This window comes from Corylus avellana, chromosome 9, assembly GCF_965113065.1.
Source record: "Corylus avellana chromosome 9, dhCorAvel1.hap1.2, whole genome shotgun sequence".
Taxonomy (NCBI): Eukaryota; Viridiplantae; Streptophyta; class Magnoliopsida; order Fagales; family Betulaceae; genus Corylus; species Corylus avellana.
In genome coordinates, this window is record NC_142498.1 from 2,600,492 (window position 1) to 2,620,981 (window position 20,490).

Genomic DNA, 20,490 nt, shown 5'->3' on the forward strand with positions numbered 1-20,490 from the left:
AAAAGGTGGGGGGAAAGAGAAGCTCCATTAGCTAGAAAGGGGACCCAGGGGAGGGGGCAGTGTGCATCCAACCCATAGAGATAAAGGTGTCTGATACACTCCTCCTTTTTCACATGGGGGTACCACTTGGTCTTGGTTTCTTCACCAAAAAATGCCCTAAAAGAGGCTTTGGATGTAGTATCGAAAAAAGTATTTCCTTTTTCTTCTGATAGATGTTGTCTGTCTGACTGTCTGTGTGTCTTTTGAGATTGTGCTAATAGTTGTAATTTTAACCAAAACTGAAGTTCGTATCAAACCGAATCATTTGATTTATTCTTGCTACATGTGTTGCCCACTGGTGTGGGTTCTACAAACAATGAAATTATTGAATATCATTGTTAACTTAGCAAAAAGCAACTTGCGGAGGAGGAGGTGCTTTGTAGATAATTCTTACTCTTCACTCACATTATGTTTTGTATGCAGAGAATAACTATTTCATTAAAATAATTATTAGGAATTAAATAGAATAACCTTGTTGTTAGAATATATATGATAAAGATCTAATAATTAGAATATCCATTCTTATGGCCCACAATTTAAGGAATAGTCATTCCTCATGGGCCATGACAATGACAACTCTAATGCTATTTTATTTCATATTCTTTCATTTTCCATAAAAATTATTCATTTCTTGATGAAATAATCATTGTTTGTACCAAATGTATCCTTAGTATTTCCTTAACCAACGAAAACCCAACAAGTAATGTTATATATTACACCCGTGAGCTCCTCATCACCCCCATACTAGCCTACGTGACAAAGTCCTCCAATCAAAAAAATAATTTCCATATATCAAATACTATAGATAATCAAGACACAAGCTTTGAAAAGTGGAGGTAATGAAACACTACTCTAAATTTAAGAAAGACTGCTACATTGGGTTCATTTGATAAACCATTTTATTTTAGTTTTGGTTCGAAACTGTAACAAAAATTTATTGATATGAAAAAAAATAAAAAATAGTACGAATTTTTTTTTTTTGAAAAGTAAAAAAGTAAGAATATTTTATATGAAAAAATTAAAAAAAAATAATAATTTTGTAGTAATTTTTTAATTGAAATAATAATTAAAAATGATTGATGTGATATAAAAAATAATAGAGTAAGAGAATGTTGAAAAAATGAAAAAAAAAATGAGATTTTTGTGCCTTTGCCAAACCTTTTACCAAACGGTGCCAAAGTAGCCATATGCAGTACGTAGACACCCTATGGACTTGAGCAAGCACCAACAAAATCTCGCATACTATGTTGTTTTTTGTTTTTTTGGAAAATTACAGTTTACCCTCTCAAAGTTAATAGTATTTTTCAATTCGAACATCAAAGTTTCAATTTTTGCAATTCACCCCCCCAAAGTTTCAAATTTTTGCAATTTGACTAATTATATCCAAAACTTCTCATATTGCCCCTAATTTTTTATTTTTTTTTTAAATTCAAGGTGGCTGTAGCCACCCATTTGCCCATCTGGCCATTTTTGCACCCCCAAATTTTATTTTATAAAAAAAAAAAAAAAAAAAATCAGGGGCAATACGAAAATTTTGGGATAATATTAGTCGAATTGAAAAAAAAAAATTGAAACTTTGTGAAGATGCATTGCAAAAATTAAATCTCTGATATTTGAATTGAAAAACGCTATCAACTTTGAGGGGATAAACTATAATTTTTCATTTTTTTTTAGTCAAAAACCCTTGGGCAAGCACAAGATGCTGCCTCAGCTATTGCTTTTGTGAAAGCAAGAACACTCAAAAGGGTACACCACAATCAATTCCCACTAGTTTTCTTCCAAACTCGTCACGAAAACCAATCGACACTAATGATGTTGGTAGAAGTATGACTCTGTAACACAACCCTAATTTTCCATACAATTAAAAATACTGATGGATTTTTTTTTTTCTTGACCTCTAGTATCGTAAACGGGGATGAAAAGTAATAATAGAAAGGCATCGGAGATGAAAAGGTTGAGTCTCAGTTGTCCGTCCTGGCCGGCGGCTAGGGAAAAACAATTCATCCGCCTATGAATGGATACAGTCAGCGGCATCCATCACACTAGATGGCGGACAATTAGCAAAATCCGCCCTCCACTAAAGGCGGATGCGGACTAGCTTAACACCGTTTCAACAAACCCTCCCCCAAACCACGTCATGCAACTGTTCAAAAAAATGGTCAAAAAATGCCAAACAGGCTAACTTCAATTGGGTGGTGGTTACTTTTTTTCTATAAGCATTAATACAATCAACAAAAAGAATATAAGAAGTTCGGTAGGCTAACTTCATTTGGGTGGTGGTTACTTTTTCTCTATAAGCATTAATACAATCAACAAAAAGAATATAAGAAGTTCAGTAAGCATATTAGTCGACAGAGATCGGAAAGATCTCACGACAACCGGCCAGTAAACTTATCTCCAATGTTAGATTTGGCTACAAGTCGCTATGGCAAATCAAGATCAAGGGTACTGATCGAAGATGACTCCCTTCCCTTGGTACATGTAGCCTCACCCAATAAATGAATGGGTTAGAACAAGAATCTAATGAGAGAAATGAGAGCGACAGAGGTATTTGGGTGGGGTTACTTGGAAAATTAATAGTATGAAGTGTGAATAAATCCTGGGAAAGGCAAACGTGGGCATTTAAAACTTTTGCACAATGACATGAAAACTAATTAACCAAATTACATTCACTCACACGGTTCTTGGGCAAACATAACCACATCATAGAAACAATTTCAAAAGGAACCCATAAAGAAAGGATTGGCCTAGCAAAATTCACGAACTCCAGTTGAAAATGAACATAAACAGGTCATACAAAGATTTAATATTTTAAGGAAAAATAAAAAGGACAAAAAAGTCTCGTCTGGAAGGAGTAGCTCAATCTAACTCGTTCTCGTTCAAATGTAGAAAACTTAACACTGAAACTCATATTCCAGTAAATGCCTTCTTACCACCGCCAGAAGACCCAGCTGGAATCACCTTCAAAACGTTAAACCTCACCGTTTTTGACAAAGGCCTGAAACAGATGACAAAGATTATACATATTAGGAGTGGCGCCACAAAACATATTACAAAACTTATAACAGTATATTAAATTTAGAATTTAACCTGCACTGGCCAATGATAACATAGTCTCCCTCTTTCACACGGAAGCATGGGGATATGTGTGCTGGTATGTTCGAATGTCTCTTTTCATATCTAAGAGTTAACATAAAAAAAATTAATTTTCTCATGAAACAAAATACAATGGAGAACTAAATTAATATCATAGGTGAATGGTTCTTACCTTTGGTATTTCTTAACAAAATGAAGGTAATTGCGGCGAACAATGATGGTCCTTACCATCTTGGCGCTGTGACAAGTACCAGAAATGATACGACCCCTGATGGAAACATTTCCAGTGAATGGGCATTTCTTATCAATATATGTCCCTGCAAACACAATATCAGAATAACTTCAAGAACACAAAACTAGCCACACAAAAAATATGGAAAATCCACTCCAATTCTACAAATCACCCACCAAACTAAGACTTTGTTTATGATTATGTTTGAGAAATAGAGTTTATAAGTTAAAAAACACTTTGTGGAAAAAGCTTTATTTTTAAGCTTTTACCAAAAGTACGTTTTGGCTATTTTTAGGTTTTTTGTACCTTTAAAAGCGCTTTTAATTTTTTTGCCAAATGAGTACTTTTTTTTTCAAAGGGCTTTTTGGGTGTTAATCACACTTTTAGGCTTCTCAAACACAATCCCAAACAAGCCCTAAATGTGTCAAGCGTCACTAAATCAAACTAATTCAGGGAACAAATCTAGGAATGATACATGGGGACAGAGTACCGGACTCCCGGTTATAAACTGATAATAACTTAAAATCCCACACACATGCAGTTACAAGGACTTGAACATAGCCCATGATATACTGTTTGACTAGAAAACCTTACAACAACTAGTGCAGTATGTCATTCAAATCGACTTCCCATTTTTCCCCCAACCCCTTTTTATTTGCTCAAAACAATTCACAAGATACAGTTACCAAAAGTATACATTTTATAACTGAAAGAAAAACCATAGCATCAAATCATCATATTCTAAATATCTTGAGCAACAAAAGTATTACATTGCAGGTAAGGAAAATTCAACCACATGGACTAAGAAATATTTTGGGTATATGCCACACAAACATGATTTATAACAACCTCAGCTGAATTACCAAAAGAATCAGAGTTACAAAGCCAAACTGATTATGTGCCATGGAAATCAAAAAAGGGGAAGCATATCAATCAGAGTCAAACAAAAATCCAGCTGATAGTTGAATTTACAAAACATCCAAGTTTTAATACCAAACTGGGTATGTAAGAGCATTCCCAGCAAACTCCCTATAATGAAGTCTATTCCCTATATGTAGGGAATATGCCTAAAAAATCACAAAAAATCACCCACCGCAGACTCCCTATACGCTTCCTCAAACCATCAACTGCTACAGTGGAACCCAATTTGTAGCGATCCAGATGCTTATTAAATTGAAAAAAAAAAAAAAAAAAAAAAAACTCTCTCCTCTCAAATCTTTTCACGCATGTTTTTCTCTCGCACCTCACCAAACGGCTGACACAGAAACAACCTTGCAACCAAAAACAACCCTGCAAACTCAGATTTTCAATACTTCAATCGCTTTCTTAACCATTCCTGGCCGAGGTAAACCACCTCATTAAATACGCGCTCAGCTAAACCCGAATGCATAACAACACTGGCTTCTAGCAAAGCGAGCTCCAATTTGGGAACCCTCGAGTGGAATTTCTTTAAGATTCTATATACCTTTTCGACATCGGTGGCAAACTCATCATGGCTCTGTTTGTGGGTCTGATCGTCTGGGTGATTTTGAAGGTGAACTAGCCTAAACCCAGTTCTTGCAGCGTCTGATAGATGATTGCAGTTGCTCTGGCCAGTGGGTCTTCTACGGGTTGGATTGAATTGTGGTGGGGTTTGGGGAAGACCCATTTGAGAGTAAGGAATGGGATTGGGGAATTTCATGGTGTGTGGAGTGTGATGCCGCGTGAAGGAGGTTGAAGGGCTGATTTGATTTGGAGGAAAGGAGGAAGTGAGGGTGCTTATTGAAGAAAGTCATGGTTTTTTAAGATAATCTCTGCATTGTCGTTTGTGGGTCTGCAACTACAGCTCAGCTTGAAGACGAAGACATGAGAGAGAGAGAAGAAGAAAAGAGTTTCAAGAAAGAACAAAAAAAAAAACTAAAAATTAAAAAGTATAAAATATTATTTTAATGATATAGGGAATGACTAAAGGAAACTATTGGGGGGGAGGGGGGGTGTATTTTGACATAAGGAAGCAAGAAGTAGTTTAGATTCTTAAATGTAGGGAAAATGACGAGGAAGCTACTGGGAATGCTCTAACATGGAAGTCACAAAAAAAAGGGAGTGCTAAAAATATGTAAGGAGCTGAAGCTAAAAATTATCACTTGCTTTTCACAAAGTTCATTAAGCGTAAACTACCACAACAATAAAGAACTTCCCCTGTAATTGCACTCGCCAGCAACTACTCAACATTGCAAACACATAATTAAAAGATAAATGCAATAGTACATTCATTACATAACAACAATATTATTGAAACCAGCCAAGACAACCCAACAAAAATTAGACATCGATCACACAAACTAAACATATTGGATACTAAAATCTTCGACATCAACACCACCACCAACAAGCCTATTTATCAGGAAAACAACACAACAAAGCTAAAATACGACATGCCAACAACATCAACATCACATTAATCACGACAAAAACAAATCACGCCAAGTTAATACCATCAATAGCCTCTCTGGGAGTCTTGAACCCCAACCCGACGCTCTTCCAGAACCTGTTCCCTCCTTTTCCTGGCCTCTTCCCTTTCCCCGACTTCTTCGAGCTGCACAATGCAATTTTTTATCAAAATCTTTCTTACGATACCAGCATATCAAACTTTCACTATAAACAAAATTTTTTAAAAAAAAAAAAAATAATAAAAAAAATTAAAAAAGAAAAAACAAACAAACAAACAAACAAACAAACAAATTAATATTAACAGACTAAATCAGCCCCCAACAAGATTGCCAAGAAAATTTACTTTTTCGTTTACAAAACCTTCAAAAACCCCAATGACGATTCTTGATAATCTAACTAATAGCAATGAAATACTTAATTTCATTAATTTTCTTATCCTTCGTTTTCCGAGCAAACAAAAGGCTCACGGATATAGGACTACTCGAAAGGAAATTTGAATTCTTACCAGAGGAACACCTTGGGCTGCTTCAAGAATGCCTTCTCCGTCTGCAATGTACATAAACGACGATCTCAGAAGCTTAACAAAACAGCATAGTGAATCAGAATATATTCTCTACGAGAACGAGAGAGAGAAATAGGAGAGAGATCTGAACCTGTTCCGCCATGATTAGAGTTTGTGAAGAGTGATAGAAGCCGACGACGCGAAGGAGGCGATGACCAAAAACCCTAACTCGGACAAAGCGAGTATGGAAGCTTATAAGGTGAACCCTAGCTGTGTGAATTACCTAATTACCCTCTGTCTAAGTGGGTACTATAAAGGGAGGCTAAAAATTTTATTTAAGTTTTAGAATTGAGAGTCCTGGGATGTGGTGTAAAATTTTTTATTTTACAGTATATAATAAAAAATTTGACATATTATGTCAAAAAAACTAAATATAATAGAAATAAAAATATTGAATTCAAAAATCAATTCCATTAATTTTTCTATTCATTCTAATTCAACGTCCATCACCAAACTCTCTACCTACCTTCAAGTAAAAATAGCAATTTTGACACAACTCACGAACTCGACACGAATACAACATAAAGTTACAGAGTTTGGTTCATAAACGGGTCAACCCATTTATGACCCCCCTTTTTTTTTGTCAGACGAGTCAACCCGCTTGACCCGTAGGTGACCTGTTTGACCCATTTATGAAATAATAATTCTAATAATGAAGAAGAAACCTAAACCTAAACCCGTGGCATTTGTTTCATTTTTCTATGTTACTTTGTTTTTACTAGCTCTCTTTCACTATTTTTTTCTTAATATGGTTTCACCTTACAATTATTGGTAAGTGATTTGGTGTTATGGGTTGAATTCCAAGAGATGATATAGTTGCTATTTGCTATTTATTAAACCTATTATAGACAATTCCCAAGCATTTACCATATAGAATTTATAGTTTGAAATTTGCTATTTACTATGATGGAGTTGAACATTTGCTAATCTTTGTAGAATGCTTTTATTAAATGCCAATTTACTAATCTAATAGACAATTAAACCTATTATGTTTTTATCACATTGTGAATATTTTTATTAAATGCCAATTATCAACATTTTTCCTTTCAAACGGGCCCTGGTGAGTCGTGTCAACCCAATACTACCTGTAGCAAAACTGGTTATATTAAACTTGTTGGGTCGAGTCAGGCCAACCCGACATGACCCATTATTTTAAACGCGTCAAACGGGTTATGTCGAGTTACTCAGTAATTTACTATGTTGTGCCCGGGTTTTGATATTTGACTCGTTTGTCTAAATGGATTGGAGGTTGGATTTGGGTTGACCTGCCAAAACCAATCAAGATGGTAGCTTCTGTGGTTTTGTCGATGGGTATTTCATCAATAAAAGAAAAATTATTTGGCTTGAATGATTATATTATTTTTTGGTATTTTAAACATAGGTGTCTTCTTCATATTTGAAGCTGCAAAACACCAAATTTACACCACGACCAGGTTAAAGTTATGAGAAATTATTTAAAGAAAAATATTTGTATGTGTGTTTTTTCTATTAAAAAAAAAAAAACAAAAGAAAAGAAAAGATTTGTGTTATTGGCTTTTGACGACTAATTTTCTATGCAGGAGTTCTACTAATGTCTCCAAAAGGGAGAAATGTAAAAAAAAAATATATATATATATATATATATATATATATATATATATATATATATTGACGAAGTCATTTAGAGAATTGTTACATATCCCAAATTTTATTTCAAAAAATTAGTTTTCAAATAATGTGTCACAATTTTATAACATTTATTATTTTGAAAAATGTATCATCAACTCAGGGGATGGTTAGTGACACATTATTTAGAAACCAACTTTTATAACAAAAATTTGAAATATTCTCAATTATCTATGGCATCTGATGGGTTTTTCCAGGTGGAAATCCTAAACTCTAACACTTTTTTTTTTTTGTTTGGCAAAATCATTTGTGTTTCTGGGAAGGCCCCTTGCGTTGATTTTTCCATGGGTTTGAGTCTTCCAGAGGGAGGGATAATGCTTGTTTTTTTTTTTTTTTTTTTTTTTTTTTTTTTATTATTATTATTATTATTATTATTATTATTTTTACAAACATGTATTAATTTTGTTTTTTTATTTGAAAAACTTCGCTTTAACTGCTAAATTAAATGTTGTTTACTTACTAAACTCACATTGTCATCTACGTTCTACATAGATCGAACACATGGGCAATAGAGGACAAATAACGTAAGTGATCGATAGGCCAGAGCTTGGAGGGTAATTGGGATGCATAGCTTTGACTTCAGTAGACTGCACACTCACACTAACGGCAAAGACAGCGATTTCCCAATTTATCTACACATTTCTTGAGTTCGAAATTTGAAATCTCACTGGCTACGCGTTCGAAATTACCCACCCATCTTTGATCTTCGCTGCCACCACATTAAACTTCGTCCATGTCGAGTTTACCGCCGGAGATAATCACTCAGATACTTCTCCGACTACCCGTGAAGCCTCTTATAGTACATTTTCAGTGCGTTTCGAAGCCATGGCAAGCAGTAATCAACGATCGAGTTTTCATCGACATGCATCTCGAGCTCTCCCTCGCGACCAACAGAGAATGAAGCCTCATCAAAAGGGAGTGGCTCGTGAATCTGCTGTTGGATTTCTTTCGGGTGTGCTTCAACGACGTCGAATTGGACAAAGACCTCGAGAAGATTCCCCAACCACTGAGCGACTCAAAAGCATACACCCAAATTTTGGACTCTTGCAACGGACTGGTTTGCATCCACAACGATGAGAGAGAGATTGCTATTTGGAACCCATTAATCAGAAGGTACAAAAAGTTGCCCATTGAACCAATAGAAAACCCTTTTGGTTTCGCCGACGATGAGGTTGGGTTGACCTATTTGGCCTTCGGTTACGACCCGATTAACAACGACTACAAGGTGATGAGGGCTGTGGCGTTCCGTGAAAGGCCAATGATCTTTGAAGTCAAGTTATTTAGTCTGAGAGTGCATTCTTGCAAGAGGGTTGATGAGGAATGGCCTAACGAGTGCAGTCCTTATAAGGGCTCTGCGTCCTTAAACGGTGCTTTCCATTGGTTGGTTGCTCTGAGTTAGTCTCCGACGAATCTTCTTGCTTTCGATCTGGCCACCGAGAAGTTCCAGGAGTATCTTGAAAGGATGTATATGTGTTTGTGTGAATGTCTAGCTTGAAAAAAGTGTCTTGGCTTTTTGAGTACTATAAGCCTTTGTTGTTCTCGAGGGATGGCAAGAAGGTCTTGCTACAGCAGGATTTTTCGGATCTCTTTTGGTATGACATAGAGAAGAAAAGGGGCAAGAATGTTAAGATTCGTCGTATGCCTTATTCGTTTCAGACAACCACTTGTGTGGGAACCCTTGTTCTTCTCGACGGTGATAGATTGATTGAGCCAACGCAGAAGAAGAGGAGCAAGAGGAAGAGGTAAAATTTTAACTGATTTGAGTGGAATTTTTTGTTTGATTATTTCTCTTTCTGTCTCAACATTATGGACTCAGTTTCTAGGCGGCGTTGGTCTTTGTTTGTGGCAGGAAGGAACAATAATTCTTAATCTAGCGGAGGGCCTCTTAATCTGTTGGTGGAAGTGATTATTGAGGAACAAGCTGTTTGATATTTAGATTGTAATCCCAAGGAAACTGCTTTTTGGTATTACCCATTTTCTAGGGAATTTTGATGTCATGTATAGAATTTCCATTTCCCTGCTGGGATGCTCCAGACCTACTAAACTAGTTTATGTTATGTGTTAACTAAATGTTTTGTGAAGGAAAAGAATTCCATGCTGTGTATTCCGATTAAATTTTGTCTATTTTCTGTATGCAACATCTAACGTGGATCCCTTGGCATTAGCTTTGATTCATATAATACACCTACTTGATCCATCCATCTATTACGACTACTCCCCTATTACCAATGGGGAGACTCGAAGACGGTTCAACCAATTCAAGTAGGTGTATGGGGTGGTGCATATTGCAAACGGCTAGTAGTTTGGATGGTTTTTTTTTTTTTTATATATTTTTTCCTAATTTTTAGTAAATCAAAGTGTTCAACGAAATTACGCAAAGAACAAAAAGAGGGACACCCACATTGATCAGATTTAAGCACACTTCAAATAATACAATAATCCAAATATGAGACCCAGTTCAGAATTTATGACAAGAAATGGGACGAGAATGTTGCCCACAGAGTTGGAGATGAGCAAAGCGAGCAACATTTATGTTTTGGCTTCTTCAATCAGAGTCCGAGGGGATCCCGATCCAAAGCTTAAACGTTTGTGGGTCAGTTTGGCTACCGAGAGAACTATATTCCAGTTGTGGAGTAGAATAGCCCTACACCCATCAAAGATTTCTTTGCTCAGAATCCGATTGACTCTCTATAATTAAAGGAAACATGGAAAAAATGTAAAAAAACCCCACAAATTATCAGCCATTTGCAATATAGTCCCTCAATGTTCAAAGGGTATTAAAGTAGCCCTCAAACTATCAAAATGTATAAAAAATGCCACTTATTTTTATATATTCCTATAATACCCCTATTCTTTTAACAAATAAAATAATTGTAAAAAAAAAACCAATGGGCGAAAAAATACAAAAAAAAAAAAAAGTTTTTTGGAATAAATAAATAATTAGTCACTATAGTTAGCATAAATTACAAATTGCTTCATGTCGTATTAAAGTAAATGGTTAAATACTATTCTAGTACATGGGGTTTGAATCAAAATCAAATAGCCATCTGGGTTTTTAAAAATATCGCAAATGATACATGTGGTAAGTCAATAAACCCACTTGCTACCTCTATTAAGATTTCGTTAAGTTTTTTAACGGAATGCCACATCACCCTTACACGTGGGCGTCACGTGGCGTGGTACTTGGGTTTTGGGTGCCACGTCATAGTTTATTTAAAACAAAAACAAAAAACCAAAAAAACATATATATATATATTTTTTTTTTAAAAAAAAAACCTTTTTAAATAAAATATGTTTTTTTTTGGTTTTTTTTTTTTTTAAAAAAATAAAATATGATGTGGCACCCAAAAACTCAGGTAACACGCCATGTGGCACCCACGTGTAAGGATGACATGGCATTCCTTTAAAAAACTTAACAGAATCTTGACAGAGATACCAAGTGTGTTTATTTACTTACCACATGTACCATTTGCGATATTTTTGAAAACTCAGGCGGCTATTTGATTTTGGTGCAAACCACATGTACTGAAATAGTATTTAACCCTAAAGTAAAATCAATTTGGTAGTTGATGGGCTACTTTAGTAACTTTTTTCTTGGAATATCTCAAGAATTGTACCTTTAATTTTACTTTAATATGACATGAAGTAATTTGTAATTTAGGCAAACTACAATGAGTAATTATTTATTCCAAAAAACATATATATATATATATATATATATATATATATATATATATATATATATATTTTGTTTTTATTCGCCTATTGGTTTTCTTGTATTTTTTCAAAAAAATTGTTTGGTTTTTTTTTTTACAATTATTTTATTATTTTATTTGTTAAAAGAATAGGGGTGTTATAGGAATATAAAAAAAAATGTCTTTTTGATACATTTTGGTAGTTTGGGTAGCTACTTTAGTACCTTTTAAACATTGGTGGCTATATTGCAAACAACTGATAGTTTGATGAGCTTTTTTTATATTTTTCCCAAACTTAAAGTATTTTTGGGCATGTTTAGTTTGAGGAATACGCTACGATTGTTTTTATGAAATAATTATTATTTTTTGTTTGATTGTACATCATTCTTAATAATAGCTATTATCATGAGAAGAACTATTCCCCTATAAAGATGAATAATAGATTTTGTTAAAAGTGTGTTTTGACAATTTTTAAGCTTTTTTAACCCTTAAAAGTGCTTTTAATTTTTTTACCAAACAAATACTTTTTTCTTCAAATAGACTTTTTGAATATTAAAAACACTTTTAGACCCTTAAAACGTAATATCAAACAAGCTCTAAGTGAGCTTTTATTTCTAACTCTAAATTTAGCTCAAGTCTTGTTTAATATTCATGAGCATCATGTAGCAAGGTTTAATTAATAGCCCATTGAATATATTTTTAAATAGTGTTAAAAACTATATTTGTATTCAATAAATATTTTGCAATGATCATATATGTGACACTCCCGAGCATCTATTGGATTTTTTTTTATTTATAAAAAGATTAATCTAATGATTGGTTGGGAATACCACATAAGTATTGTGAGATATTTGTAGGATAAAAAAGTGATATCTAGCCTTTCTCTATTTTTTTTTATTTTTTTATTTTTTTTGTGGCAATAAACTCTGAATACTTGAGTTGTTTGTATTCACCGGTGAATCCGGTATTTTTTTATTTTTTTATTTTAAAAAAAATTAACTGAAACACTAGTATGTTTTTAATATTAATTTTATACGGTGTAATGATTGTTTTGGGGTATTTGTTAGGTCCCTATTGCCTCCTTTTGTAAGTTTATTTTCTTCTAATAGAATGATTATCTGGCTTAGAGGAAATCAAAAATAATAATAATAATAATAATAAGGTGATCCGGAAATTCGAAACCACAGCAACAATTTGGGTGGAGGAGCACACACCTAAATGGTTGATCCATTGGCTTCTTTAGGTCCCTCTTTCTTAAATGGAGTTTGCAATACTTTTAAGCTCTATTGACATGTTATTTTTATTTTTATTTTATTTTTATTTTTTCTAATTGAATAAGAAAAAGATCACAGAGAATTTTTTTCATTTTTTATCTGAATGGAAGAGTGCCTATTGTAATTTATGATTCATAGCTAATGCAAGCCGAAAAATATTAACAACATTTAATTTGATTCACATAGAAAAATGGATAAATTTAATTGTAATTTTAAGTATGGATGAAAAAACGGTTACGATTAGCGGTTATTAGTTAAAACCACTAACTGTAACCGTTTAGGCAGTTAGTTAAATCTACTAGGCCAGTTAGTAGAACCGTTGGTTAGTAACTCTACTAGCCTTTTAAAACAAAAAATTACTAACCGCCCGTTAGCGGTTAACAGGCTGTTATTCAACCACCCCTAACGTGAATTGGAGGTGTCAGGCCACCCCAAATTCATCGGGGGTGGTGCAACCACCCTAGCTAGGTTCTATAGTGGGTGGCCAGCCACCCTTATGGTTAACAGTTATTTATTTATTAATTTATTTTTAGGGTTTAGGGCTTTAGGGGTATATATATATATATATATATATATATATATATATTTGAAAAATTGTCTATTCCTTAAGAAATAGCTATTCCCATTTTTTTTTTTTTAAGAGGAATATGTATTCCTCTTCGTAAGTGAATAGTTATTCACACGAGTCTATTCCTAGGAATAAGTTCTTACCAAACAAAAAAATTGTTATTCCATAGAAATAGTCAATTTATTCTATAGGTCTACTTCGCAAACCAAACGAGGTCTAAGTCACTATAGTAGTGTGTTACTAATAGTAACATATAAACTAATTAAGTCTATTATTTTTAACTATTGGCTTTTTAATTGCATTCTCATCCGTTTGATTGTCTATTCTCTCTCCATATTATTTAAGTATTATTTTCTTATTGTTTCTCTATTTTTAAATACTAATACATTAATGCATAAAATAATAAAGAAATTCAGATGTGGGTGAGAGAGAAAAAAAAAAAAAAAAAGAGCATAAAATGCTTGTGCATTAATGATACAAAGTAGTTCAAATGCAAAATGCATTTTGTTTAGAGAATCAAATGAACACCTTTTTTAAGCTTTTGATTAGTTATTTTACATCCAAACATAAGCCACTGCGAGTGCTATTAGCAAGTGAAGCTGTAATTTGAAAAGCATAAATCTATTAATGTCACCAGCCAAATCAAAAAGTTCATCCTTTAAGCAAGACTAGAGCTTTAATTAGCAGTTAGTTATAGTGAAGATGTATTTTTGTCTTTTCACTTTTTGAAGGGACAAAAATACTCATTCACTATAACGATATTAATCATATTATTTCGTTCATTTGAAATAGAGAGAATCCTAATTCTACAAAGGCATAAACTGCTATTCCTCAAAAGACATATATTCAAGTTCCAAGATGACAAACCCTTTCGTCTTGTATGCAACAACATATTCAAATATGGTAAAACGGCCACGTAAACAAACACAACACATTCACATGCTTTAAGAACTTAATCAAACATCAAAATATATAAGGAAAGAACCATTCTTTTACTTTTAGAACAACCCCTTTTTATTAGGTTAAGCTTAATTTTAAGCTGTTAGAATATTAATTTAAATAATTAAATCCACGATAATTTAACATATATGTTGGTGTTACTTCTCAGCTGCTCAAAACATCTGGGACAATTACTGTATAAACAGACATTCTCTCCCGATTTTTATTCCCTATGTTGGTGTCATCTGACGTCAATGGTCAGATGGCGAAATTCAGTCACGTTTGTATAATTAATCCATAGATTTTGACGCCTATAATATGAGTAAGTCCACGGCATGGGTTGTGGTCAGTAGGTTGGGGTGAATTAGGTAGGGAGGGAGAAAAAAGGACTGTCTTTCCTATTTGGTAAACGATTTTGGTTTAATACTATTAATCACTTCTTCTTCTTTTTTTTTTTTTTTTTTCTTTTTTTTTTTTTAATTTTTAATTTTATAATTTTTTATTACTTTTTATATCACATAAATTACTTTTTATTACTATTCAAATAAAAAAATCATTACACCATCAAGGATGTTAGTTCAATAGTTCAAAAAAGCTTTCAAATGGTCAAAGCGTGAGTTCGAATTTTTGCAATTAAGAATTCATACATATGCGTAATTAGTATTAGGCACCTTGGATTCTCATTGATGCCCTGTGGAGCTGGGTCATTACACCATCAAGGATGTTAGTTCAATAGTTCAAAAAAGCTTTCAAATGGTCAAAGCGTGAGTTCGAATTTTTGCAATTAAGAATTCATACATATGCGTAATTAGTATTAGGCACCTTGGATTCTCATTGATGCCCTGTGGAGCTGGGTCAGACTATGGCTCAGTATGGTCTCCCTGACCTACCATTTTTTGCTCATAAAATAAAAAAATCACTACAAAACAATTTTTTTTTTTTTTTTCATACCAAATATTTTTACTTTTTCACTTTTTAAAAAAACATTCTTACTTTTTTTTTTTTTTTTTTTTCAAATCAATTAATTTTTGCTATAGTATTCAACCAAAACCCTTTAACAAAAACAATTTTGATCGAAATTTGGGGGAAAAGGCCGTAAATCAAAATTCAACACGTAACCACAGTTGCGTGCCTCTTTCCACTCCCTCTAGGCTCTAGCCCCACGTGGGTCACACATAGGAGTGGACCGTTTATTACTCTTAGCCAATGGCCAAGGCCAACTCCCTTCTATTTTGAGAAAGAGACAGCAAGTACTAAGGTCGTGTCTGGCTCAAATTGTCAATTATTAACCAAATCGATAAGATTGACTCATTTAGTTAAATCAATTAAATCTTGAGAGCCCCTACATGTATGTAACATTTGAATAAATATGATGATTCAACACGGCTTGCATCAAACGTTTTAATAAACATGTTGCGTTGGATTGACCTCATCCATAAATATAACATGCTTACTAAATAGGAAGTACTGGATTGACCTTACCTGCATAACTAACTTAATAAATAAGTGGTGTTGAGTTAACCTAAATATAACCTTTTTTTACCCTCTTTTGACCTAAATATGAATTTAAATGCAAAAAAAATAAAAATTATATGAATTTATGAATTTTAAAAATAATTGTTATATATAAAATTAATTTCAGCCTCTTAGAGTTTTGTTTTTCAATTGTAAAAAAAAAAAAAAAAAAACCTAATTTAATTTAGAAGGGTTATGTGGGTTACTCATCAATTAAGCGAGTTGACATGAGATTTTGAGATTTGAATGGATAAATTTAAGTGCAGCCCTTTTTTAAAAAAAATATTTATTCTCATTTTTATATTATATTTTTTTATTAAAAAATATTATTTCTTGCTTTTTTGAATGCAAAATTATTGGTTAACTTTTTATATTTTAGTTTGTTCTAACATCTCATTTTTAATTGTTAATATAGCTAATCCACTTAATCTTTCGTGTGACATTATGGATTTATCAATTTTGATTTTGAAAAACTTTTTTATACGGAAGCAAATCTAGCAAGTATTGTCAATAAAATTTTGTAAGCGATAAATGTGTTTAGAAAAGAATATATTGTTTTTATATGATTTAATTCATCAATTATAATACTTTATTTTATTTGTAAAAAATAAAATATTTTGTGTATGCTTTGTGTACGATAATTAAGACCTCAATTGCTTTTTTAATGGAAGAGGGTTTTTTACTATTATTACTACTAGTAAAAAAATCTGTTCAAACACGCATGTATTTTTTACTAAATAAGGCAAATCTGTTCAAACACGCCAACCTAAACCTATTATCCTTTTCTACTTTGACTTTTACGTCAGCGAAAAATTTACTCCACGAAGAAAACATGCAGTCATGCACAAACACAACCACATGGTTTTTCTCGCCTAGTACTCCTATATGCTTCGAAATGTCACTTTATTGACTTAAAGCAATTTCCAGGAAAAAATAGTATCATAGAGTTAAAGTTATAGAAAAAAAAGAATATAGTGGAAAATACTATAATTTCCTTACAAATATACACAGGGCGGCTTAATGTATTTGGGGTCTTAATCGAAATTTTGAAGTTAGACCTTATTTTTTTTAATATTTAAATATTAATTAAATAATATTATTATATTTTTATAATATTATTATTATTTTCATTTTCATTGTTGTTTCAGGACTTTTAAGTTTAACTTTTAACTAGTTGCCCAAAAAAATTGATGTGACATATTTGTTTTTTTAGGTTAATTGGTCTTATTTTACAATGGGCTTATTATATTGTAGCCTTCTTTTAGAAGCCTTAAATTTTTATGGAAAAAATTTTTGGGCCTTATTTAAAAAAAAATTAAGCCTCAAGTTAAAATAAAAGTAAAATTTTTTTTTAGGTTTTATTAATTTTTTTTTAAACCTTACTAACTGGGGTTAGGTGACCGCCTCAGTGGCCTAGCCATTGAGCCGGATCCTAAATATACACTAAAAAAATGTCGGTGTCCCTGGGACAGGAATTACCCCAACTACTACTGCGACCAAAAAAGAAGATAGAAAATTACAAATTTACAATTCCAGTTGTGGGAGTGTGGGAACATGGTTTTTGACAATTACGTGGCGTGAAAGTTGCTATATATTTGACCAAATTAACCAATAGTTGCTTGCCAGATCGTTGCAATCAAGGAAAGGAAAGAAAAACAAGTTACATGTGTAAAATCTGATACAATCACTAAACAGTCTAAACAAAGTTTTCCTTATCCTCAAGGTGTTTTAAGTAAGTCCAACCTTTATAAAAGGGTGTCCAAACACACTAAACAGAGAAGAACGAGAAACACAAGTCTCTCTCTGGCAAACACATTTCTCTTTCGTCTCTCTCTCTCTCTCCCTAAAGATCTCAATGTCTTCTGACATAGAAGCCATGGAAGTGGAACCAACAAAACTTAGCTTTGACCAAGAATGGGTTATACAGATAAGTCGAGCCCTAGAAGAAGACCTACAAGACAACGATGATGAAGACCTTCCGGTGAGCATCTTCAACGTACCCAAAACCCTAATATCTCTCAAACCAGATGCATACATTCCACAGCTAATAGCCCTTGGCCCATACCATCACCAGCGGCCTGAACTTTTCGAGATGGAGCACTACAAGCTCACTTCAGCTAAAAGAGTTCAAAAGAATCTCCAGCAAATCCAATTCTGCCACTTGGTCAACCATATTTCCCAAAGTGATAGCATTCTCCGCGCTTGCTACCACCGCTTCTTGGAGTTCGACCAGGAAACACTCGCGTGGATATTCGCCATCGATACTTCCTTCTTGTTGGAGTATCTCCAAACCTACTCTGCTGAATGGGAAGGCTCGGTTATGCGAATCTCTTCTAAGATGGCACATTTGATCGACTATGCAAGGAGGAAAACCGCACACCACGCTATCCTTAGGGATGTTATTAAGCTGGAAAACCAAGTCCCTCTCTTTTTGCTCAGAGAAGTTTATAGTTTTTATCCGCGTGAAGATCATGACGAATCATTAGCTACCATGCTAATGGGTTTTTGCAAAGGTCTATCCCCCATCAAGTACATTAATTACCAACATTTTAGAGAAGAATGCTTCGAGAGAGCCCATTTGCTACAACTTCTCTACCACATGGTTGCACCAAAGCTCCAACTTGTACTTGACTGTGAGCAGGAGGAGCCGAAAGCGGAGGAAGAAATTGGTTGGTTTAGAAAAGCCATGAAATCATTCTTGACTACACTGATTTATATTAACTTGGCCCCGCTCCGCCTTCTCAGTAAAATGTGCAAGTCGAAGGCAGCCACGATTTTAGTTACTCTGCCATTTACAATCATCTCGTGTCTTTTTAATCTCAAAAACAAAGGTGCTATAAGCAATCTCATGTCATCGGCTGGAAGCGTGGCCGAAGAGGTGGAAAGTGCATCTCATGAGATGGAAGTCGAATTAAGTCCTTTGGTCGAAGAGATTGCAATCCCAAGCGTGACACAGCTTCATAAAATTGGTGTCAAATTTTGTCCTGTAAAGGGTGGCTTGGAATCCATAAATTTCAACAAGTCTTGTGGTAATTTTTACCTTCCCGTTATTCATTTGGATGATAACTCGGAAGTTGTGCTGAGGAACCTCGTGGCCTATGAGGCATGTATTGCACCGGAGATGATGATTTTTACACGTTACACGGAATTGATGAATGGAATAATTGATGGCGAGGAGGATGTGAGGATTCTTCGAGAGGCAGGGATCATCTTGAACCGCCTCAAAAGCGATGGAGAAGTCGCAACGCTTTGGAATGGCATGACGAAGTCTGTGAGGGCAACGAAAGTTCCAATTCTGGACAAGGCCATTGAAGGTGCAAATGCTTATTACTCGGAGAGTTGGAAGGTGAGGATGAACGTGACGATGAAGAAGTACGTCTTTGCTTCATGGCCATGTCTTTCATTTTTAGCAGCGAACATTCTGATATTGATGTATACTCTGCAGGCTGCTTGCTCCATATACAATTGCTCCAAATGGATGGCAGCTCTATGAATGTTTTCTCTTTCAGTTGTTCTTTAGTGTCTAGGATTTTGTATTTGATTGATGGCATGCTGAGTAGTATAAAATTTTCAATTCTTATTGCTTGAATTCTTTAATAAGCTAGAATTCTTTGTGTTGTTGTATTCTATATGGTATATATGAAAGTCTTAATTGAATGATTTCTACTTTGTATTATATCAATCAATTCATTTTTTTTACTCTTAAAATTCTGTCAAACACAAATAAATGCTATATATATATATATATATATATATATATATATACACTCTCACTCCTACCCTCATAGCATTTTTTTTTTCATTAATAATACAAGTAGAACGATTAAGAGCTCGTTTGGAAGTGCGATTTCAATAAGTGAGATTTTAAAAATTATGTTTTTAAAAATTGCGTTTTTTAAATTGCATAGACGTTTGGTAAAACATGTTAATAAGTATTTTTTTTTTTTTTTTTTATCAATTGAGTGTTTTGATAACAGTAGCATATAATTGCGGTTTCATGACCAAATAGGTAAATATTGCGCTAAATATTATTTAAAACAAAATCGTGATTTTTGTTTAAATTCACACTTTTTTAAATAAGCACTCTCTATTCAACTTATAGAAATCATGGATTTTTTCACGATTTTAAAATTTGTGTTTTTAAAATCACAATCTCAAACACTCTAAAATTGCGATTTGGTTTAAAAACACATATTATTATTATTTTTAAAACGCACTCCCAAACAGACCCTAATTCTACAAGTACAAAATTCAACTTTTACACTAAAATTACCATTTTGAAGTGAATTACAATTAAATTTTAATTTATTGATGATCTTGAAAATCACGTTAAGGAAAGATTTCTCAAGCACAATAACAGTCTATACAATTTGAACGGATCGGAACTTAAAAGTTTAGAAGAGCATATTTGATTTTGTTTTGTTTTATTTTGTTTTTTTTTTACATGTCCGCACAAAAAAAAGAGGGAGATTTGA

General features: G+C 33.5%; 1 protein-coding gene, 1 non-coding gene and 2 pseudogenes across 2 annotated transcripts; 2 read left to right on the forward strand and 2 right to left on the reverse strand.

Annotated features, from left to right (window-relative positions):
- Positions 1-2,358: 2,358 nt before the first annotated feature.
- LOC132191175 (small nucleolar RNA snoR109) lies at positions 2,359-2,462 on the reverse strand. Its single transcript, XR_009441205.1, has one exon. It is a non-coding gene; the product is annotated as a small nucleolar RNA snoR109 (small nucleolar RNA).
- A 221-nt stretch (positions 2,463-2,683) lies between these two features.
- Positions 2,684-6,560, reverse strand: LOC132189724 (small ribosomal subunit protein uS17). Its single transcript, XM_059604502.1, has 6 exons — positions 6,451-6,560; positions 6,303-6,343; positions 5,842-5,942; positions 3,308-3,452; positions 3,130-3,219; positions 2,684-3,037 (listed from the first exon to the last, which is right to left on the reverse strand). The coding sequence occupies exons 1-6, from the start codon at positions 6,460-6,462 to the stop codon at positions 2,947-2,949; spliced, it is 480 nt and encodes a 159-aa protein (XP_059460485.1). The 5' UTR covers positions 6,463-6,560; the 3' UTR covers positions 2,684-2,946.
- Positions 6,561-8,757: 2,197 nt separating this feature from the next.
- On the forward strand, positions 8,758-9,770 carry LOC148583579 (F-box protein CPR1-like; annotated as a pseudogene).
- An 8,100-nt stretch (positions 9,771-17,870) lies between these two features.
- LOC132189582 (putative UPF0481 protein At3g02645 pseudogene) lies at positions 17,871-19,508 on the forward strand (annotated as a pseudogene).
- Positions 19,509-20,490: the final 982 nt, after the last annotated feature.